Source organism: Sander lucioperca, chromosome 4 (genome assembly GCF_008315115.2).
Source record: "Sander lucioperca isolate FBNREF2018 chromosome 4, SLUC_FBN_1.2, whole genome shotgun sequence".
NCBI classification, from domain to species: Eukaryota; Metazoa; Chordata; class Actinopteri; order Perciformes; family Percidae; genus Sander; species Sander lucioperca.
This window is the reverse complement of record NC_050176.1, coordinates 3,778,046-3,802,037: the sequence shown is the minus strand read 5'-3', so window position 1 is coordinate 3,802,037 and position 23,992 is coordinate 3,778,046. Positions and strand designations below refer to the sequence as shown.

Genomic DNA, 23,992 nt, shown 5'->3' with positions numbered 1-23,992 from the left:
CACCAAAAATCTTCGTCTTTCATAGCAACCCCGTTGCTGCAGGAAGCACGCAAGCTTGTGCCAAAACTTCCACTTTCGCCAGAAAGTGGATTTACCTCTCGGTGTTACCTCACCACTGGATCCTGTAACACACATCGTGTTTCAAAACTGCAGAGAGAACAACACGTTCTCTAGAAGGAAATCGGACACGTTTTTCTTCTCAAGTCGACTCTAGCTCTCTTCCTCCTGCTCTTTTTGGAAGGAGAGCTTCCTCTGATCTGCTGACGAGTAGACACGGACCCCCGTTTCTTTCGTGGAAACCTACGATCAAACGGACTGAACACACAGTAAGAAGGCTTACGTCTGGGCAGAGATAAATAGTGTGTTTTATTAATGAGTAATTTGCTATTGCTGCTACTTTGTGTTACCATTAATGTGATCTGATTAATACAGCGCTACTGCTGCGCGTGTAATGTATTAATCTAGAATTGTGACCGCTGAGTCAAATCTATTCTGTGAATGTACTCTGATCACGGTGCATTGTTGATATGTTGTGTTGAATATGTAGCTAGCTTGTTCAGGCTGTAAATGCTACTTTCTGCTTCTCCCACTGCTGAGGAGTTTTAGGTACTGTTAGATCCAAGTATATATATATATATATATATATATATATATATATATATCTTTCTTTCCTACTTCTCTAACCTTTCTCTCACACACACATATATGAACACATAGCTAGTTACACACACGCGCTAAGGTGAACAGCTGGTCAAACAGCGAGTCACATAAACTGCAGAGCGCACACCGCTCCACAGTTCTGCGCTCCGGTGTCTCCCTCTTGTCAACCACACGTGTGCAGACACGTTAGCTTAGCAGCTAGCCTATTGTTGGTAGCACATAGCTTAGCCTGAATGAGCTAACGGCTAATCTTAGCCTAGCCTATCAATACCGCCCTCTTGGGGTGAAACAGTTTTGTTCAGCTCACAGGAGTAGCCATTTTTGTAGTCTTTGGCTAGACTACACCTCGTCACCCCCTACTCTTTCACACTCGCTCTCTCACACCCACACCCACACCCACACACACACACACACACACACACACACACACAGAGGGTCTCCCCACATGCTGTTTTGTTTTTGCTTTGTTTTGTTGTACTTAAAAGAAACGTATATTGGTTTTAATTGATCAAAGGATTATTGATTGGCCATTGATAATTTTGATTTTAATAAATTCTACTATACGTTAATTAGCAGTTGTTTGTGATTATTTGTATACTTGTTGTATTAATTGCTGGTTAAACACAGGTCAGTGCTCGGATTTCACCCTTCCACTGACAAATGAGACTATTCCACAGTTCAATATTGGCCCCTGAAGTTCCAGGGTGGTGCCCCGTTTTGATTGTTTGTTGATTTGATAAAGTTATTAATAACCATATTCATAACTTTATTAATATTGATAAACATCTTTGATAATATGCCAATAATCTGATCTGTACCCCTACGTGTACCCAACACCACTTACCTGTGGACTTCCTTCTGGGCCACCCCCCGCTTTTGACTGTGCCAAGGATTAAATGGAGGCTGCAGCCAGGCAGAGGAAGGAGAGACATGACCAATTCACACTGAGTAAACCATTGGAGATGGAGCAGCAGGTCTACATGCGGGTCCGAATAAAATTCTCTCGGGTACTGGGCTCCAGCAGTAGCATGACTACTGGACTCTTTAGACCATGGGATTAAGGTAGTTGTACATGGTCTATCGGTGGGTCAAAAAAAAAAAAAACGATGTGGTTTTATGTTTGTATTGAGGAGAGTTCATTTCTTTTGGATATTGTGCATTAGGTTTAGTGACTTTTAATCTGGCCTGAGTTTTTAGAAACCTAGTGGTTGCTTGAGTTATTCGTAGAGGTGGTGACGTATAACTGGCTCATTTTACTAGTAACACTGCATGGTTTTAGTGTATATTTGGGTTTATTTTGATATTTGCATGTTGTGTTCATTTGTAGTCCTTGCCTTTTGTTATACGATCCACCCACTTTAATAGTTTCCACTTCAATAGTCTTTACTTTAACGAAATTCTCCTCTCCTACTGTGTTTTGTATTTTTGGTTGTTTTGTCTTTTATTGCATTGGTTCTGTTTTTAACTTATTTTTACAGTTACGTTCAAATGAACATTGTCTTCGGGTTTATAATAAATAATTTTGAGTTGCCCAAATCAATCTCGTCTCTGATCATTTATGTGGGCTTGCCTGTGTAGTGGGAGTCCCCGGATTGGTACCAACTGATATCAAATTAAATTTTAAACTCATTGGGTGAAAGTCCCATGGTGGCGTTGTCGACTGTGTTAAATTGCTACATTTTGGCTAAGCTCTCTATTGGGCCCGGTTACACATAGTTTTACATTTTTACTGGAGTTGTACTTCGTATGATTTCATGTGACAAAATGAATATACATAGTTTGGGGTTTAAGAGTTAAACCTTCAAAGAGGGTATGGTTAATGGGTTAGTAACCTAATGACCGACTTGTCTAAAAAACTAGGCCTACATGGCCTATTCAATATGGTGCATCTTTCCTTCTTAGTTTAAGCTCCATAAACGGTAAAGCTTTTGCAAAAGCAAGCTTCCTCATTCAAGTAAATGAGCTCGACCACATGAGACACAGTGAGAAATACGTCAGATGAACAAAACTGAACCAAGAACAAATGTGGTTAATTGTAGTGTGGGAACTGGGAACAGGGCAGACATTGCTGCTTTGATGTAGGGCCGTTCAAACAGTAAAAAGAAAGAATTGTGTACAGACAATAAATGCTGCTTATAGTTTATTATTGCACATATTATTCAATATATATATACAGTATCTAGAGATTGTTTCGCAGTGTTTCAAAGTGGGATGCATCCGAAAACGTGCAGCGCTAACAGATAGCACAGTTTCACTGCGTGACAGGAAGTTTGTATATCTCTGGAGATGACAGTAACTGTTTTTTATTCTTAATTGCTATTTATACTGCATGTTTAAGCGCTATCATCCAATATATTTGTTCCAGGTATTTATACAGTAGTGCCTATAAAAATTAGATGGTTCACCCCACTTGGATTTCATGTTTTGTTGTTTGCTCTTTTTTGAAATAACAGCAAAAGTGAAAACAAAATCCTTTAAATCCGTTTAAATGACACATACATAGGCATCTCAAGAGATGCATACATCATTTCCTGTGTCACACGATTGAACTGTGCTCTTTGTCTGTGCTGCAAGTTTGCAGATGCATCCCACCTTAAAACACAACAAAACATGAAAGTATATATTGGCTGATTTGTGAAATGATCACAAAATCTTGTTTTGCGAAGTTTGTCAAAGCTGCTTCGTGAAGGATTAATCATAGCAACGTAGCATTAATTAAAAGACACAGATCCTCTTTTTAATGTGTGAATGTTAAGTACTCGATCATAGCAACCCTGCTACACCACATGAACCAAAATGTCACACGTCATCCAATATGACATTTGTTCCAGGTATTTATACAGTAGTGCCTATAAAAATTAGATGGTTCACCCCACTTGGATTTCATGTTTTGTTGTTTGCTCTTTTTATAATAACAGCAAAAGTGAAAACAAAATCCTTTAAATCCATTTAAATGAAACATACATAGGCATGATGCCTTGTATCCAGTCACCAACTAATTTGAATGGAGATCACCTGTGTGTAATTAAGATGAAAAGACAACAGCTGGTTAGTCAATTTCCTACTTTACTGCCAAAATCCCATTACAGGATTGTTGAGGGAGCATTAGTTGAAGGAGAGAAGAAGACCTTGGACTAGACTGGCCATATGGGTCAGCCATGTAGGAACCCAGTAGAGGGTCAGTTAAAGGAGAAATCCGGCCGAGTTTTACCTGAATCTTGATCGCTAGATGTCACAGAGTACTGTCGATAGGGAAAAAAACGCGAGACTAGAGCTAGCCTTCAGTAACGCTATTACTGTGCAAGCCACAGGCATCATTTGGACCGTTTCCATGTAGTAACACAGTCACTGATATGGTCATAACCACTACAGTGCTCAATTACCTATTTTTGAGGGGGAAAGAAACTTCAAGTTTTCGTCACGAAGGCATGATCTCTGTGATTGACTCTTCTTGTCTTTCGGTGAAGCGACCCATGGAAAAGAGGTAGGTGACAGTACAAACTTTGAATTTAAACGGTTTCTTCACAATGTCTGAGTTGAAAATGCATCTTGTTGTCATGTAAGGGCCCTGTTCATGTTGCACAGAGATTTTAATCTTATTTTGTGTCTGTTAAGAGGCACAAAGGCACTCTTTAGAACATGCCCCCACAACTGGCATTTTAGCTAACTGGGAGCTCTGGACATTAGCTGCAGCAACTCCAGTTTGCTAGCACCAATTTTCATCGTTTTTTTTCCTATCGATAGTACTCGGATACATCTAGCGATCAAGAGTCCGGTAAAAATCGGCCAGATTTCTCCTGTAAGGATATGGACGAATGAGGAAGAACCATTATTGTACATAATGAAAAGAGAAGGGAGAGTGAATTGAGAAAGGTGAAGTAAACCAGAGATGATGGACTAACCAGGCATGACTAGGTCTGTCTGTCACACAACATTTACTGACAGTCATACACCTCCAAATTAAGATCACCAAAGTTTTCATGACTCATCCATGGGGAACATTAATATCTGTACCACCTTTATGTTAAATCCACCTAACCCTAACCCCCATTAAAAACAAAAACGTCAACCTCATAGTGGTGCTAGAGGAATAGTCAGAGAATCATCAAAGTCATCAGGATTTATCTTCTGCGGACCACAATTTCACGGCAGTCCTTTGAATATAAAAAAAATAATATTCATAAAACCGTGTGTACGCACATCTGTAAGAAATGTTCCCTCTTATCCTACCCTGTACACGCCCATTTTTAACCATAAATAGTCAATGCAAAGCCCCTCATGAATGCTGATCAGTATGTTAATGGCCTGGCAGTTGTTCTTTCGTTACGCCAAATCATGATGACTGGTGAGGAAAAAGCAAAAAACTTCTCAGACGCTCGGGAATTGCAGCAAATTGAATTATAATTTCGGCGTGTTCTCGCGCAGTGTAGGTAAACCTGATCTATAGACTACCTATATAATAATACCTTCCAAAACGGCAGGCATTACGCCACTCGGGGACAGCTTCGATATACCAGACCTATATGATAAGATTTAACAGAACTATATATTATATCCAAACAAGCCTTAGTGATGAAGTTGAAAATTATATATAATATTTATATAAAACACTTTGTCTGCCATTTCCCTCTGGAAACAGCCGGTGGCCCCCAGAGTGGCGAGGACCTGTATTTGGACCGGGATGGCATGGTTCCGGCACGATGCTCTCTCTACTGGACCCAATTCAGTACATAGAATTTAAATCGGCATATTAGCCAGTCATCGTCATGGTCCCTGAAGTCTCTTTCTCTCCTGATTCTTCCATTGGCGTAGTCAGCAGTGCCATCATGCAGCATTACACGTGAAGAAAGTGGGAACATGAAAAAATGTGCGTGAGACATCAATACTTGAAAATATTACGAGTAATCGTTATTCCCATATTTACTTTCTTCAGTCTGACTTCAGCTCACCATCTGCGTCGACAATTCCCATTGTCTCCAAAATGTGCGTACGCATGGGTCAGAGTTTGCGTGGAGGACCGCACATTCTCCCGTCAAGTTTGTTTTTTATAAATCACAACCTTTGCGTTGGAAGTGGCGTACGCACATTTTCAGCCCCGTTTTCTGCGTGAGTAAATGAGACCTCTGAGCATCGGCAGCATAGCAATGGTACAGCCATGTGAGTGTATGACAGCACCAAGAGTCCCTGTGTAAAGAAATCTAATTAAGTTGCTTACTTTATTCAAGGACTGCACTCTTAAAGGGATAGTTTGGAGTTTTGAAGTAGGGTTGCATGAGTTACTTAATTACTTGTATCCATTGTGTTTTATCTACAGAAGGCCTAGATGGCAGTCGCCACACCACCAGTTTGGGGAAGAAGCCCACGCACACGCACACGCACACGCACACACGCACGCACGCACGCACGCACGCACACACACACACACACACACACACACACACACACACACACACACACACACACACACACACACACACACACACACACACACACAGCTTAAATGCAGGTGGTTAAATGAAAAAAAATGTGTGAGAAACACATATGCAATCAAGACTCCACCTTCATATCAAATTTATATATAAGATGGGTCAGATATTGTAAGTTACTGAACAGAGCTTGCTGTCAACAGCTGAGGTAAGACCCTGAGTTCTCCCCTATCTAGTATAGTAGATTGGAGAGTATATTATAGTATAGTTGAGTACATTTTCGCATCCAATTCTTCTTATACCTCAGTCATTAGTTTAGTGACATCAAATTCATATTGAAATATTGCATGCATTGTTAAACTGATTCTGTGTTCACGCCTTTTACTTTCTGTCCCTAATTATTTCTTCCATACAGATGGCAAGGCTGTGGCATCTCATGCTCCTGTTCTGGGCATGGTGTCCTCTGTGTCTTCCATCCAGTGTAAGCTTCACTGGTACACCGCAGCAGTGTGAAAAGGCTCACTTTGTCCCTGGTTACAATCTGGTTGGAGAAGGCTTCGACATCGTTACAATGGAGCGGAAAGGTGCCTATGTCATCGACACTGAAACATGGAAGCTTGGCAATGGCACTTGCAGGCTATACACAAACAGCTACATGAATAGAGAGAGCCAGAAGGTTCCAGCTGCCGTGGTGGACTGGAGAACCCTCCCCAAGTGCAGTTTAAAGGTCTCCGGTATCCAGTATGATTCTGTCGAAACTCTTGTCAACGCTTCTACATCATCTGTGTCCAATGATTGGAAAATTGGGCTAGACCTCCCTATCCTCACTGTTGGTCTTGGTTTTGGAGGTTCCCATTCCAAAGAATCTACCTTTGCCATGGGAAAGTCTAAACAAGACCGCTACAGCTTCTTTCGCCATTCCGTCGACGTTAGCCTCTACAGGTGAGTCGTGGACAGATATTTGTCTTCTTTTGCCATTACCCTAACTTTATTTGGTCAGTTCACTGAGAAATGCTTTGTTTTACAGTGTTTTAGGTGGTTGGCAGTAATGACAGCAATTTAGCTTAAAACAAACAACATAAAGATTGACATGTGATGTGATAAAATGGAACTGTGATGTAACTAATATATATATAATTCCTGTGTTTTACAGCTACAGAATGAAAGCAAAACCTCCACTGAGTCATGAGTTTGAATCAACTGTGAACTCCCTTCCATCCTATTCACGTAAGACAGAACCATCATATCGCAGTCTGATCGACACATATGGTACACATTACATCACACAAGTGTCTCTGGGAGGGGAAATAAAAGAATGCACTGCTGTCCGGACCTGCCAGACAACCATGAGTGGACTGTCAGAAACAGAAGTCAAAGACTGTTTGTCAGTTGAGGCCTCTGCTGGCTTGGAGAACATTGTTAGCATTAAGGCAATGTTGCAATACTGTGAGGCAGAGAAGCAGAAGCTAGGCTCTGGTCAAAGTTTTAGCAGCACATTTTGGGAGCGTGAAACAAAGGTCATTGGTGGAGACCTTGCTAACCGCCCTAAATCCCTCTTTGGAGGCCAATCAGACCCCTCTATCTATAAAAGATGGGTTACCTCACTGAAAACCATACCTGATGTGGTCCAATACAGCATAAAGCCCCTGCACACCATACTGCCAAGTGGTCATATTGCCAGAGCCGGACTGAAGCAAGAGGTGGAGAAGTACATCAAGAAAAATGCAGTGTTGAAAAAATGCTCAGAAACCTGTAAGATTGGGCAAAGATCCAGCAAAAGGGATCCTTGTGCTTGTGTTTGTCAGAATATCAAGTCAAACTGCTGTCCTGCTGGGAAAGGTCTTGCAACATTAAAGGTTTTCAGCCTCTATGCAAAAGGTCTGTATGGTGATGTGTTGACTCAGACAGATGGTTCAGTGGAGGTTAGTTACGGTGATATGAATAAGCGTACTGACATCATAAGTAACAATGACAATCCTAAATGGCCAGAGACATTTGAGTTTGGACCCATCGTCATTAACATGAAAAACAGACTGAAGTTCAGTGTTTATGATGAGGATTCTTACTGGAACAGTGATCTGCTTGGTGGGTGTTCATTTAAACTGCGTAGAGGAAAAGTGAGTGACGCCTGCATGTTAAATCACGGTACCTTCTTCTTCTCCTACATAGTAGAGTGTGCACCAAGTCTTGGTGGTGACCAATGTCAAGAATACATGCCCTCCCCGATGAGTCCCTCTTTGGCCAAGGACTTCCACACTAGAAACGGGGTCCTTCTTGGAGAGACAGGGAAGAGGAATGCTAAATCAGTCAGTCAGGTTAAGGTCAGCGGTCAACATGAGATGGGGTGATGAGAGAATAAGGATTTAAGTTTTTGATTATCTTGCATGTAGTTAATTGCATATTTCACACTGTTACTATTTCTTTATTTGACTTTTGTTAAGAAAATAATTACACATTCTCAATTTCTCAAATGTAATCCAAATACTGCATGTTTGTGAGGAATGTTCTTTTCTTCTGCTTCTTTCTGTTAGTTAAAAAACTCGGCCAATAAAGCATCAACAAAGACAACACAGGTGTCAGTGTGATTTATTGTATTAAAAATACTGTGTAGTTTTGTGGTTACATGTAAAATTGAAATGCATAATCATACAAATGCAAGCAAACGACTAAAGTCAAGACGGCACACAGAAGGCTCTTCTCATTTTTCCTCTTCATTTCATCCGATCATTCCTATACATGTCAGGGCTGAAAAAACTGACCAACATTTTTTTTCTGGGCATTATGTCCATGAGAGGGCAAACGTAAGAGATACATAACTACTTTATAGGTATATTTATTTCAACAGAAACATATTTTAAAATATCTATATACCTACACATTACAAACTAAACCATATCATGTCATATACTGTAAAACTTAATTTAAAGACTGGCTCTCAAACAGAGGCATTGACCTTATAAATTGTTCTTTATATTGCAATGCAGTAAGTTAACTTGAACCCAAGCTGCTTATTGATACAACTTAAGGACACATATTTGTCCTTTGAATTGCTTGATGAATGTTTAGTACTATCAACAACAGAACATAGTGAATAGTATTTGGCCATAACTCTGTGTTACGATAACCAGGGGCGTAGCACAAAATTCTGGGCCCTGTAGAAAGGCATTTTCTATGGGCCCCTCCCGCATCCACAGCTATTCATTCTAGTATATTTTTGGGCCCTCCTCACACGAGGGCCCTGGGTACTCAGTGCAGTTTTGGTAGGAGATGACAAGCACTTGGATGACATACTGTTCTAGTTACCTGTCCTCTGCATATTCTATATATCCTAACCTTTTGCACATCCCTTAAAATTTTTTAAACATCCATACAGCATTTTTTTTTATGTTAATAGTTGTATAATAGTTATAATTTTTGTGTTACTTGTTTCTGTATTTATTGTTTGTTTATTTCATATTAATGTTTAATATGTTTATGTAAGCACCAACAACCAAGGCAAATTCCTCGTAAGTGCTACTTGCTTGGCAATACATCCTTTTCTGATTCTGATTGTTGCTTTATTCAAGGACTGCACTCTGGACAGTTGGGATCTTTTGATGTGGGGTTGTATGAGGTACAGTGGTGAAGGGGAAATGGCCCTTTCACTACTTCCTTCTTCAAACTCAGCCTTAATATTGATCTCAACTGCTACCTTTCGGCGGTTTTGTGTCTGCATTTTGAACGGTTGTGACGCTATCACGGTGACAAAATTTGGCTGCAGACAGACCACCTGGCAAAGTACTCAAAACTGCTTTTGTGACAGATCCAGATACAGCAAGTGTCTCCAGGGCTACAATATACCATAATGACACACACAGACTCACAAGGTAAAAAACAACACCAACCATCCACATACTGTAGCAGATGGTAATTATAAATTGTTGTATTTGTGCATGTATTTGGCAAAATTACCAACTATTTATTGTAGGGGTACCTGGGTAGCTCACCTGGTAGAGCATGTGCACCATGTGCCCCAGGTTCAGGCTTTGCTGCAGCGACCGTGGTTGATTCTGATTGCTGCATGTCATTCCACCTCTCTCCCCCCTTTCATGTCTAAGCTTTCCTATCAAATAAAGCCCTAAAATGCCAAAAAATAATCTTAAAAAAAACTCTTCATTGTATGGGTAGAGGGCGAAGGATTTTGAAATTCATTTTAAGTTAATGTCAGACTTAGTTCTCTCTAAACTGGGGATGAAACTGGGCACCTACTCTTCAAAAGATTCACAATATATTAATTAATTTTATGCTACTTTAAATTTCCAGTTTTAAAATATATGGCAGCCTACAGTGTGCTTTATAGGTATCAGGAAAAAGTTGTTTAATTAAGTTATACCATTCCCCACATTCCATCAATAAAACGCACCGTACTACCCTAACTTTAATGTTATTATAAGTATTTTACAGTTGTTCTCATAAGTTGATGAACCTATGCTAAAGTTGACTAAAAAGAGGAATTAAAAAATCATCTTTTGGAAAGTACCCCATGTCAATCTCTAGGTAAAATCTGCCTGCCTCTATGGGAATTTAACATAGGGGTGTGTATAGTTATGCCCCCTGTATTTCAAGGAAGAACATTTATTTATTTACGATACGTTATTCATTCACAAAGAAAATTGGTGTCTTAAAGGAGAATTCCGGCCAATTTTTACGTTAATCTTGATCGCTATAGCTACGCGAGTACTTTCGATAGAAAAAAACCCGACCCGAATCAGTGCAGGTAACACGGAGAGGCTGCAGCTACGTACTACAAGCATCCCCTGAGCTAAAACGGCAGTGGGCGGGGCAAGTTTTAGAGTACCTTTGTGCCTCTTAACAGACACAAAATGCAATTAATATGTCTGTGCCACATGAACAGGGCCCTTACGTGTCAACAAGATGCGTTTTCAACTCAGACATTGTTTAAATTCACCTACCCTGGTCCCTGTCTCGATCCTGCCGGTAGCTAGCTTGCCCTGCTAGCTGATAGCCGTTAACCGCTAGCTGCCGTCCGGTGAGTGTATTCAGACAGGCTTCTGTGATAATCATCCCAATAACAATCCACGGAGCGGCCGTGGTGTGGCTATGTCCTCCAGAAGACAGGTCATGTCACGTCTTGAAGTGTATTCCCCCCTAAAAAAAACAGTAGTGCGGCAGTAGCTGTTAGCTGCTAGCTGCCCTCCGGTGAGTGTGTACAGCCAGATAGCCGTTAGCCGTTAGCTGCCAGCCGCCGTCCAGTGAGTGTATTCAGACTGGCTTTTGTGATAATCATCCCAATAACAATTCACGGAACGGCAATGATGTTGCTATGTCCTCCAGTTACTAAAGGCTAGCTTTAGCTTGCGCTTGGAGCAGCAAGTTCATCTGCCTGTTTCCCCTCTGTCTGTCTCGTTCTTTCCAACTCTTGTGAGGCTAGTTCTTCGTCTGTATACTCAGGTTTGAATAAATAAGGACGACCATCAAACTCAAAAGGCTCTTCCGTGTGTTGTATATCTGCTATATTCTCCATAGTTACGTTACTCCAAGCTTCCGCTCTTCACTCTTCACACACTACGCTCTGATCTGAACACTACTGTTTACCTTTTCCTGCTACAACTGAATTCCCAGGAGACAGCTCGATGCTACTGCTAAGCTTCAGTAACGCTATTACTGTGCAAGCCACAGACATCGTTTATCCCGTTTCCATGTAGTTACATAGTCACTGATATGGTCATAACCACTACAGTGCTCAATTACCTATTTTGAGGGGGAAATAATCTAAACCTTTCGCTGCGAAGGCATGATCTGTCCTATGCAGGACATCCACCAGACCACCGGGCGCTCCGTGGATTGTTATTGGGATGATTATCACAGAATACTGGCTGAATACACTCACCGGACGGCAGCTAGCAGCTAACGGCAAGCGGCTATCTGGCTGTACACACTCACCGGAGGGCAGCTAGCAGCTAACAGCTACTACCGCACTACTGTTTTTTAAGGGGGGAATACACTTCAAGACGTGACATGACCTGTCCTCTGGAGGACATAGCCACACCCCCACTAACACAGAACGTTTAGGGAACGTTGGGGAACGTTAGTTTCTGGTTCCCTAAAGGTTAGTTCGAACCAGACCAAAAACTAACGTTTAGGGAATGTTCCCTCATGGTTATAACGTTCCCTAAACGTTAAGGGAACCAACCAACTGAAACGTTCTCCTGTGGTTGCACTGTACCTCCACACAACGTTCCCGTTTGGTTGTTCTGAGTGCGGTTTTGAAAATGTTTATTTATACCAGCTCCATTTAAGTTTTTGAAGTAGCATATAAAAGGTTTGCAGTCACTTGATTTAGATTCACTATTGGTCTTATAAAATCTAAGTAAGATAAACAACATAGCAAGAGAATATATTTATTTTTAGGCTGATAACAATTTTGTTAAAAACAATACTTTTGTGCTTGATTTCGTTTTTTTAACTGTATTATGTGAAAATACTTAAAACAAGAATCTATCAATAGAATGATTTTCACAACTAAGAAAATTCACTTCTTTCATTTCACATTTCACTTCTAACAAGTGGCTCAGTTCAGTGTACAAATCCAACCGTTACACCCCCACGCCAGTAGGGGGAAGACAGTGCCTCTGCTTTCAGGTGACCGATTCAAGTTCTGTCCTGACTTCCGTATACAACACCGGTATACACACCTGGCGAACAAGGCAGACAAAAGATCCGTTCGTTTGGTCCCAAATTCGAACTGAAATACTGCCATTGACTAAAACATATGCTGATTACACTTCACCGACGGTGTTATAACGCAAGGTAGGACGAAGATACCAAGAAAGACTCTGTCGGCGGTCAACAGTAAAGACTTTTCTCCGCTCAAGACTGCTAGCCCGTATGCTAATGCGGGAAACAAGTTAGCTTTCCACAGCTAGCTATGCTGCGAGCGCTGCTAGCCCCATGGATACATGAAAGTTGGCCACAGAGACTGAGCCTTCCCTCAGTGATGTTTTAACCACAATAAGGAACCTGGACAACACGGTAAGAGATTTTGGTAAACAACTTAAAGAAAGCATGAGTCACTCAGTCACTGAGCTGCAGGAGTTAGACAGGAGTATTGGTCAACAGGAGAGGAGGAACAAAATGGTAATTAAGTGGCCCTACCCTGCCCTAAGATAACACTATATAATTGCATAAATTCAAATATCATTATAACTGAACTGACTTCTCTTACAAAATGATATTGTACAAGCTATCCACTTTGTTCTACATGTGTAATTTGTATTTCTATATGTTTTACAGCAACTTTTCCTGACAACCCTTGGAGGTTCGACCAGAGGTACTGCCATCCGTCACATGCTACCAACCAATGACGCTGTAAAATCGTATAGCCTGCGGGGCAGCAATCAGTCAAGTGATTGGCAGAGGCACTAACCCCAACATACAGCATGCTTTTATTTCGTCTTGTTTGGATTACTTTAAGAGTCTTTTACTGGTTTGAACAAGAAAGAGCTTTACCGTCTCCAGGCTGTTCAGAACTCTGCTGCAAGGCTTTTAACTCAAACAAGCAAAAGAGCGCACATCACACCTGTTTTAGCATCAGTTCACTGGTTACTAGTTCATTTTCAAATTAATTTCAAAATTCTGGTCCTTCCTTTTAGAGCCTTGCACAGACAAGGTTTTTCTTATATATCTACCTTGATACAGCATCACACTCCTTCCCGGAGTCTGAGGTCATCAGGTCAGATGTTGTTAGTGGTTCCCCACACTCACTTTAAAACCAGAGGGGATCGGTCATTTCAGGCAGTGACACCCAGGCTGTGGAATGCACTGCCCCTCTCCTTACGTTGTACAAATTCTTTTCATTCTTATTTATCTTAGTTATCATGTTCACAAGTATGGGGCGGACGTACATGGGTCAATAACGTGACGCCCATTTTTTTGTGTCTATAAGGTTAAATTAAATTTAAATACATTACATTTAAAAAACAGACAAACAAATTATGTTATACATACTTTTTTAGAGGCCATATTTCAAAGAGTTTGGTTTTAATTAATTTTAAGAGAATAATTGGCGATTAATGGCAAAAATGTCTAAGTGATGTAACCGTCAAAACTTTGTACCAAAATTTTTATCTTGCTTAAAAAGGTCAAATTTCTTAATAAAAAATATTATTATTATTTCCCATAAACTACTTGGGCATTAACCTAAATTAAAGGTTATTATACGTATTTACAATATATTTTAAAATGATGCTCATATTTATTTTAATAATTTAGGGAATCCTGTCAGTCATGCTAGCTTCCTGAAATGTCAAGTGGTGTAACCACCATTTAAGGTGCCATTTTGTTGAAATCAGCAAGAAGACCACATGACAGGAAGTTACATCAGAGAAAAGGACCCCTGATCAGCATAAGTGCTGCATCACAAGGTTAATAACACTCTGATAAATATAAGTTAATAAGACATTTTAGGTTAAGTTCAGTTCTTTGGTTCACATGTCAAATGGCAGAGATGGTGAAAGTACTCAGTTCCCGTACTCAAGTAGAAGTACAGATACTTGTGTTAAAAACTCCTCTGGTAAAAGTAGAAGTAGTGATTTAACTTCTTTACTCAAGTAAAAGTAACAAAGTACAGGCTTGGAAATTTACTTAAAGTATAAAAGTAAAAGTAGCCTTGAATGTCTTGCTGCTTATCTGCCGAATCTCTGGGATCTCCGTTTTCTTCATTTTCAATCATGTCGCCGTCCATACTACTATGTGCTAACGTTACCACCATCAAGCCGCAATGATTTGCCGCGAATGAATGCCGCCAAATCTGTCGGGTCGTCTTGTAGTGGTGCGGAAGTGCAACGTATATTCCCATCCAATTAGATTGAATTCGGTATTGATGACGCGAAAAATAATAACGGTAACTCCACTGAAATTATTTGAAACTAAAGTAACGAGCCAATTTGGTAAAATGTAAGGAGTAGAAAGTACCGATATTCGTGTTAAAATGTAAGGAGTAAAAGTAAAAAGTCGACACAAAAATAAATAGTAAAGTAAAAATATCTGAAAAATCTACTTGAGTACAGTAACAAAGTATTTGTACTTCGTTACTTCCCATCTCTGTCAAATGGTATTACCCAAGTAAAACATTGAAAAACATTCTTTTGAATAAAAATTTGTATTTAGTGTAAAAATTATGTTTTATTTACACCAAGGCCATATGCTGATATATGTGTCCAATATAATGCCTGACAAATTTGATTTTACATTGAAATGTCAAATGGTGTAACCGGTTATACCTTTTGACTCCTATTACAAGCCTCTCAATTTTTGGCCAATCTTTTCAAATATAACTAGTTCAGTTACTGGTCCAATAGGTTATATGAACTTAATTACTATTTAGAATTATTTGTATGTGTTCATTGTTTGTATTTTTTAAAAGTGGAGGTAATTTATCCAACACTTTATTAAGATAGCTTATTTAGCTAGGCTAGGCTAAATCATTATAGTGCAAGGACTTAGTGTTTAAAAAAAGTTTTACCCTTAAATTAAAATTTCCATATCATTCCTTTGCAATGTTACAATAATGTCTTAACAATTTAATAACATAGAATGAGGCAGTTGAACTGTGACCCCCTAATGTGGTACAAGAACAGCAGCTTTAAAATACCTAAAACATTCAAGGATTATTTAATTTAAGTATAAAATGTTACTTAAATATTAAAAATGCCATTGAAAAAATGCAGTTTATCAAATTGAATTCAGATAAATGCACCAGAATACGTTAAAGAGCTCATATTATGCTCATTTTCAGGTTCATAATTGTATTTAGGGGTTATATCAGAATAGTTTTACATGGTTTAATTTTCAAAAAACACCATATTTTTGTTGTACTACACATTGCTGCAGCTCCTCTTTTCACCCTGTGTTGAGCTCTCTGTTTTAGCTACAGAGTGAGACATCTCACTTCTGTTCCATCTTTGTTGGGAGTCGCACATGCGCAGTAGCTAGGTAAGGACTACTAGCCAGTCAAAAGCAGAGTATGAGGGCGTGCCACGCTAGCAGCTAGGTGAGCATTATAACGCGTGTTACAAAGTGACCACGTTTGTCTCTGAAGTAAAGGCTGGACTACAATAGAGCTGTTTGGAGCAGTTTGTGAACAGTGTTTTCTGTTGGAGATGGTAAGTTCCTTTGGGGAGGACTTTGGGCTTTTTCACTTTGTAAACCTATGACATCCCAAAAAGCATAATATGAGTGCTTTACCTGTAAACATGTTAAAGAGCATGCACAACCCTAAACAGACTTGCTTCTCCCTCTTTTACCGATCTATCTACCTCTTTCTCACACACAAATACTGTTCACACATACACACACAATTTGTTAAGATGTTAGTTGTTTAATCTAATGAGTTTTAAATTTAAATATTTGTCATTGAAATGAAATTAAACGGCAAGTTCAATAAACTACTTTGAGTTTAGTGTCACAAGCATCACGTCAGGTGGTGTAACTGGTTTGTGTCAAATGGGGTAACCAGTATTTTTCTTGAAAAAATGATAATGTGCAGGTATATTAATGTTTGATAAAATGTAATACTCTACTCCACTGTAGAAACAAATTTTTAAGATTTTTACACAATTTGTCCAAGATTATTTAGAAAACAAATGTTTCCAGCACGTCTACCACTTGATATTGCAATAACAAATATAATTTAAATTTAGAAGTAATCCTAATAAAATCTATTTTTGGGTGAAATTTGGAAATAGGAGTTATATTTGAGTGCACTCACAAACAATGTAGTGGATGAAATATTAAATATTAATCATTCCTTTGTGGTTACACCACTTGACATTTTAGGTCCATTTGGTCCTACCTTTGATAAAAAAATGGTGAAAATCCTATTTCCAATGAAATAAAATGTACAATAACACAAAATATACATTTTAACGAAACTCAAGGATGCCTTTAAAAAAGCTTTTTCAAAGTTTTTTAATTTTTTCATCTGGCCAACCCTTATTCGTCATTGACCCACATACAGACTCCAAGAAAAGATAATGCCTCAGGCCACACAGGCCGGAGAGAAGGCATAACACCTACCTTGCAGAGCAGCTGGTTTCTCGCGAGATCATGCGAGTATCGCAGGATCACACATCACAGGAAAATCCATCTTGCCAGGCTTTAAGTAATGCGTGTGTGTCCGAACAGCACTTGACCGAACCAATCAGCCTGCGGCAGCTACAGACATGGGTTTGATGTGTGTGACGGCCACAACGTGATACCTGCCCGCATATTTTTTTCCTCTTCCAAACAAGTTCCAGATGGCTCTGTATAACAAACCATCTAGCGCAGGGGTGGCCAACCAGTTAGGTATAAAGAGCCACAAAAAAAAACGCACCATAGCAAAAAGTCACACAACACATGCACGTCCACACTACAACAGCAACAGTGTCTTCCAGATCTGATGACAGTCATAATACATAGCAGTTTTCATAGTTTTTTTTCTCACTTAGACTGACTCAGTGGGAAACCTGACAGTCTTTGTTATCCACAATCCTTTTCAGGTCTTGCTTGAACTCGGTTGTGGCCACTCAAAGAACTCTCTCACTCATTTGTCACTGAAGGGGCTTTCAAACAATCAGATTCAGCAGTGAAAGGGTTAACGAGGAAGGTGATCTGTGGCCGCTGTTTTTCCTCAGGTTGCAGAATCTGTCCTCAACTCTGCTGCATTATTTTCCATTTTAAAATAACTGGCAAATGTATTGGCAGATGTATTCAAATATATTCAAAAATTTTTTTTTTTTTACTTATCTGAAATACTGTATGTTTCAGAAAAGTTAAAAACAACAATCAACCAATGACACAGCCCCCAGCCACACAGTAAGAGCCTCACAGGAGCAGGCAAAGAGCCGCATGCGGCTCAAGAGCCACAGGTTCGCCACCCCTGATCTAGCGTGTCAGGTTATAACACCTCCAAAAGACATGACAAACCATGCCACATGTCCCACAAACAAAAGACACACACACACACACACACACACACACACACGCATACCTAAAATAAAATGTGTGAGAATCACAAAGGCAAGCAATGAAGACTCCACCTCCACATTACCATTATAACATGGGTCAGATATTATAAGTTACTGAACAGAACTTGCTGTCAACAGCCGAGGTAAGACCCCTGAGTTCTCACCTATCTAGTCTAGTAGACAGGGGAGTATAGCATAGTATTTACATAGTATAGTACAACATTTTTGCATCCAATTCCTCTTATTCCTCAGTCATTAGTTTAGTGATATCCAATGTATATTGAAATATTACATGCATTGTTTAACTGATTCTGTGTCCATGCCTTTTATCTTCTGTTGCTTTTTATTTCTTCCATACAGATGGCAAGGCTGTGGCATCTCATGCTCCTGTTCTGGGCATGGTGTCCTCTGTGTCTTCTATCCAGTGTAAGCTTCACTGGTACACCGCAGCAGTGTGAAAAGGCTCCCTTTGTCCCTGGTTACAATCTGGGTGGAGAAGGCTTCGACATCGTCACAATGGGGCGGAAAGGTGCCTATGTCATCGACACTGAAACATGGAAGCTTGGCAATGGCACTTGCAGGCTATACACAAACAGCTACATGAATGGAGAGAGCCAGAAGGTTCCAGCTGTCGTGGTGGACTGGAGAACCCTCCCCAAGTGCAGTTTAAAGGTCTCCGGTATCCAGTATGATTCTGTCGAAACTCTTGTCAATGATTCTACATCATCCGTGTCCAATGATTGGAAAATTGGCCTTGAAATCCCTGTAGATCCGTCTGTCAAGCTTGGTGTTGGTTTTGGAGGTTCCCACTCCAAAGAATCTTCCTTTGCCATGCAAAAGTCGAAACAAGACCACTACACCTTCTTTAGCCATTCTGTCTACTGTAGCTTCTACCGGTGAGTATGTGCACAGATATTTGTCTTTTCGTCATTAACTTCATGCTTAAAGTGACAAATATGAACATTACTGTAATCTTAATACTTAATACTGCAATCGACAGTAACTTATGTATATGATCCCTGTGTTTTACAGCTATAGAATGGCAACAAACCCTCCACTGAGTCATGACTTTGAATCAGCTGTGAACTCCCTTCCATCCTATTCATGTAAGACAGAACCATCATATCGCAGTCTGATCGACACATATGGTACACATTACATCACACAAGTGTCTCTGGGAGGGGAAATAAAAGCAAGCACTGCTGTCCGGACCTGCCAGACAACCATGAGTGGACTGTCTGCAACAGACGTCAAAGACTGTTTGTCAGTCGAGGCCTCTGCTAGCTTTGCAAGTACTGCTAGCATTAAGGCCGAGTACCAACACTGTCAGGCAAAGAAGCAGAAGTTAGGCTCTGGTCAAAGTTTCAGCAGCACATTTAATGAACGTACCACAGAGGTCATTGGTGGAAACATCAACGGGGCTGACATCCTCTTTGAAGGCCAATCAAACCCCTCTGTCTATAACAATTGGCTTACCTCACTGAAAACCACACCTGATGTGGTCCAATACAACATAAATCCCCTGCACACCATACTGCCAAGTGGTCATATTGCCAGAGCCGGACTGAAGCAAGAGGTGGAGAAGTACATCAAGAAAAATGCAGTGTTGAAAACATGCTCAGAAACCTGTAAGATTGGGCACAGATCCAGCAAAAGAGATCCTTGTGCTTGTGTTTGCAATAGTAATCAGAATATCAAGTCAAACTGCTGTCCTGCTGGGAAAGGTCTTGCAACATTGAAGGTTTTCAGTCTCTATGCAGAAAATCTGTATGGTGATAAGTGGACTAAGACAGATGGTTCAGTGGTGGTTAGTTACGGTGATTTGAATAGGCGTACTGACATCATAAGTAACAATGACAATCCTAAATGGCCAGAGACATTTGAGTTTGGGCCCATCGTCATTAACATGAAAAACAGACTGAAGTTCAGTGTTTATGATGAGGATACTTACTGGAACAGTGATCTGCTTGGTGAGTGTTCATTTGATCTGCGTAGAGGAAAAGTGAGCGATAGCTGCATGTTAGATCACGGTACCTTCTTCTTCTCCTACATAGTAGAGTGTGCACCAAGTCTTGGTGGTGACCAATGTCAAGAATACATGCCCTCCCCGATGAGTCCCTCTTTGGCCAAGGACTTCCACACTAGAAACGGGGTCCTTCTTGGAGAGACAGGGAAGAGGAATGCTAAGGTTAAGGTCAGCGGTCAACATGAGATGGGGTGATGAGAGAATAAGGATTTAATTTTTTGATTATCTTGCATCTAGTTAATTGCATATTTCACACTGTTACTATTTCTTTATTTGACTTTTGTTAAGAAAATAATTACACATTCTCAATTTCTCAAATGTAATCCAAATACTGCATGTTTGTGAGGAATGTTCTTTTCTTCTGCTTCTTTCTGTTAGTTAAAAAACTCGGCCAATAAAGCATCAACAAAGACAACACAGGTGTCAGTGTGATTTATTGTATTAAAAATACTGTGTAGTTTTGTGGTTACATGTAAAATTGAAATGCATAATTATACAAATGCAAGCAAACGACTAAAGTCAAGACGGCACACATAGAAGGCTCTTCTCATTTTTCCTCTTCATTTCATCCGATCATTCCTATACATGTCAGGGCTGACAAAACTGACCAAAAATGTTCTGGGCATTATGTCCATGAGAGGGCAAATGTAAGAGATACATAACTACTTTATAGGTATATTTATTTCAACAGAAACATATTTTAACAGATATATATACCTACACATTACAAAATAAACCATAAAACATCATATACTGTAAATCTTAATTTAAAGATTTACAGTATGCAGTCATACTGTAAAACAGAGGCATTGAAATGCATAAATTGTTTTTTATATTGCAATTGTAAGTTACAGTGCTCAGAATAAGTGAATACACCCATGCTAAAAATGGGGAAAAATCCAACCTTTAAGGACCCCAATTTTCTTTGTGAATGAATAATGTATCATAAATAAATAAATGTTCTTCCTTAAAATACAGGAGGCATAAGTAAGTACACCCCTATGTTAAATTCTTGCTTATCCTCGTGGACTTTTTTACCAGCTGTTCCAGACCAAAAGAGTGACACAGGTCCTCCAGCATTTTGCTGAAAGGATGAGCACAGCCCGACACTTTTGTGTTCATATCCCCCATTAATATCAGCTCTGAGCTCTCTTTGTCTGATAAGTTTAAGAGAACCTGTTCTAACTTGTCATAGAAGGTGGCGTAATTATTAATCATCTAACCAACTTTCCGTTAAACAGATAACCCCGACCTCTCATTGTTTCACCAGTTGTCTAATTTCCTCAATTTTTGGTGGCAGACTTCTAACATTAAGATGTAGGAAATTTCACATACAGTGTCTGTATACTTATCACCAGTGCTTCATCCTTTTTCAGTGAATATGAATTATTATATATACATATTTTGTAGTTCATACGCAGGTAAACTTCCTTTTTGAGGTTGCAGCAGTGCTTTTAGTCTCACTGTAGGTAGGTGCAAAATGACAACAATAAAAAAACATATGCAAACAAGGTTACCTTCCTCCCACCCTTGATTCTCATGAAATGCTGTTCCCTTTTTTCTGAGGTCATAAACTACCTGGCGCGCCGCTCTCACTATGGAACCGGCAGGAATCAAGTGCGTCTCCCCTGGAGTTCTTAGTTGAGCCTACCACTTATCAGCCAATCAAAAAAAAAAGAAAGGGGCTACACAATAGCCAATCAGAAAAAAACACTATTGTATCTGGGTAAGATTTAACGCAACAACCAATGAAAAAAAAAGCATAGAGCAGCGTACAGACACTTCCCTAAACGTTCGCTCATTCAGAGACCAGAGACCCAAACGGGGCTCTGTGTCTGTCAGACGGTCTGAGATCTACCGTCTCAGCAGAGCAATCACTTAACACACAGCAGACTATGGTGCAGGTACATTATTTTCTGAAATATAGTGAATATTATAACTTTATTTTTCTCAAAATATCACGACTCCTCCAAATCTCAGAGAACACAGATATATTTTGAATGTGCACAAAGTTTTGAACATGAGCAGAAATCTTGCTCAAACTTAACAATATTACAGTCCAGGGGTTTATTAATAAATTAAAATGAAATCATGTATCATTGAGGTGAATAATTGTCATATGCACATTTAAGGAGCTTACTTCCTCAACAAAAGATGCAAAAGAGGAGGGAGGAGTAAATGATGCCTAGGCTAAATGTGTGCTGACTCAGATATAATTAGAACAGCCAATCTAAAGGAGAATAAATAGTTGAAAGCAATACAGAATGCCTGAGAGCCTTATTGCAATATATTCCATTATGTTTTCATATTTGGATTATAATCTATGTTTCCCTTTACATAAAGATATTTCCAGCATAAATTGATTCAGAAAAAGGTAGATATAGGTGCATACAAATTCACCAGAATGCAGGAAATGAATTGTTTAATGCTCAAAATTTTCTAGGGGAGGACCCACAGACCCCCCCATCATTAGTAACCATGTGGAAATGGAATAAATAATTTGTATTTGGCTGAATTGTCAGTGCCATGTGTCAAATCTTTTCTTCTGCAAGTCTGACCAAATATTAATAACAGAAAACACTAATAATAACAAACAACCCCATTCCCGTGAACCATCCAAACCAGTTAGGTCCTAGAGATGTGGTGACAACAGCTGTGCAAAGGGGGCCCAATTTGATTTTTTGTCATGGGGCCCAAAATTCCTGGCGGCGCCCCTGTTGATTTGCATTGAGAGATGATTTTATGGAAAGTACCCCATGCCAATCTCTACGTATCCTGTATCCTGGATCCATGAAATAACTTTTTGCTGAGACTTGGCTGTACCTGGTGTCCCATTGCCATTTAACCGGGTGACTCTTTCTGTGTGCCGATCTGACGGCCACAATCTCCTTTATGATAAATCATGCACAAGTTGAAGGAGCTGATGGGATTTTTATTTTTACATACATAGTTTTACATTTTTACTGGAGTTGTACTTCATATGATTTCATGTGACAAAATGAATATACATAGTTTGCAGTTTAAGAGTTAAACCTTCAAAGAGGGTATGGTTCCTTACAGTAACCTAATGACTGACTAACTAGGCCTACATGGCCTATTCAATATGGTGCATCTTCCTTCTTAGTTTAAGCTCTATAAACGGTAAAGCTTTTGCAAACGCAAGCTTTCTCATTCAAGTAAATGAGCTCGACCACATGAGACACAGTGAGAAATACGTCAGATGAACAAAACTGAACCAAGAACAAATGTGGTTAATTGTAGTGTGGGAACTGGGAACAGGGCAGACATTGCTGCTTTGATGGAGGGCCGTTCAAACAGTAAAAAGAAAGAATTGTGTACAGACAATAAATGCTGCTTATAGTTTATTATTGCACAAATTATTCAATATATATACAGTATCTAGAGATTGGTTCGCAGTGTTTCAAAGTGGGATGCATCTGAAAACGTGCAGCGCTAACAGATAGCACAGTTTCACTGTGTGACACAGGAAGTTTGTATTTATCTCTGGAGATGACAGTAACTGTTTTTTATTCTTAGTTGCTATTTATACTGCATGTTTAAGCGCTATCATCCAATATATTTGTTCCAGGTATTTATACAGTAGTGCCTATAAAAATTAGATGGTTCACCCCACTTGGATTTCATGTTTAGTTGATTTAGTTGACCTTGTTTGCTCTTTTTTGAAATAACAGCAAAAGTGAAAACAAAATCCTTTAAATCCGTTTAAATGACACATACATAGGCATCTCAAGAGATGCATACATTATTTCCTGTGTCACACGATTGAACTGTGCTCTTTGTCTGTGCTGCAAGTTTGCAGATGCATCCCACCTTAAAACACAACAAAACATGAAAGTATATATTGGCTGATT

The 23,992-nt window shown here is 39.6% G+C and overlaps 2 protein-coding genes across 2 annotated transcripts; both read left to right on the top strand.

Annotated features, from left to right (window-relative positions):
• The first annotated feature begins 6,238 nt into the window (after nucleotides 1-6,238).
• On the top strand, nucleotides 6,239-8,434 carry LOC116039567 (perforin-1-like). The gene is made up of 3 exons (XM_031284450.1): nucleotides 6,239-6,294; nucleotides 6,502-7,028; nucleotides 7,240-8,434. The coding sequence occupies exons 2-3, from the start codon at nucleotides 6,502-6,504 to the stop codon at nucleotides 8,432-8,434; spliced, it is 1,722 nt and encodes a 573-aa protein (XP_031140310.1). The 5' UTR covers nucleotides 6,239-6,294.
• A 10,020-nt stretch (nucleotides 8,435-18,454) lies between these two features.
• On the top strand, nucleotides 18,455-20,315 carry LOC116039631 (perforin-1-like). Its single transcript, XM_031284559.2, has 2 exons — nucleotides 18,455-18,990; nucleotides 19,127-20,315. The coding sequence occupies exons 1-2, from the start codon at nucleotides 18,455-18,457 to the stop codon at nucleotides 20,313-20,315; spliced, it is 1,725 nt and encodes a 574-aa protein (XP_031140419.1).
• Nucleotides 20,316-23,992: the final 3,677 nt, after the last annotated feature.

Excerpts from the sequence above, each read along its gene's own strand:
- LOC116039567 (XM_031284450.1), top strand. The coding sequence starts at position 6,502 with ATGGCAAGGCTGTGGCATCTCATGCTCCTGTTCTGGGCATGGTGTCCT. Across the intron at positions 7,029-7,239 it reads GTCGACGTTAGCCTCTACAG|CTACAGAATGAAAGCAAAAC; the intron begins GTGAGTCGTGGA and ends TGTGTTTTACAG.
- LOC116039631 (XM_031284559.2), top strand. The coding sequence starts at position 18,455 with ATGGCAAGGCTGTGGCATCTCATGCTCCTGTTCTGGGCATGGTGTCCT. Across the intron at positions 18,991-19,126 it reads GTCTACTGTAGCTTCTACCG|CTATAGAATGGCAACAAACC; the intron begins GTGAGTATGTGC and ends TGTGTTTTACAG.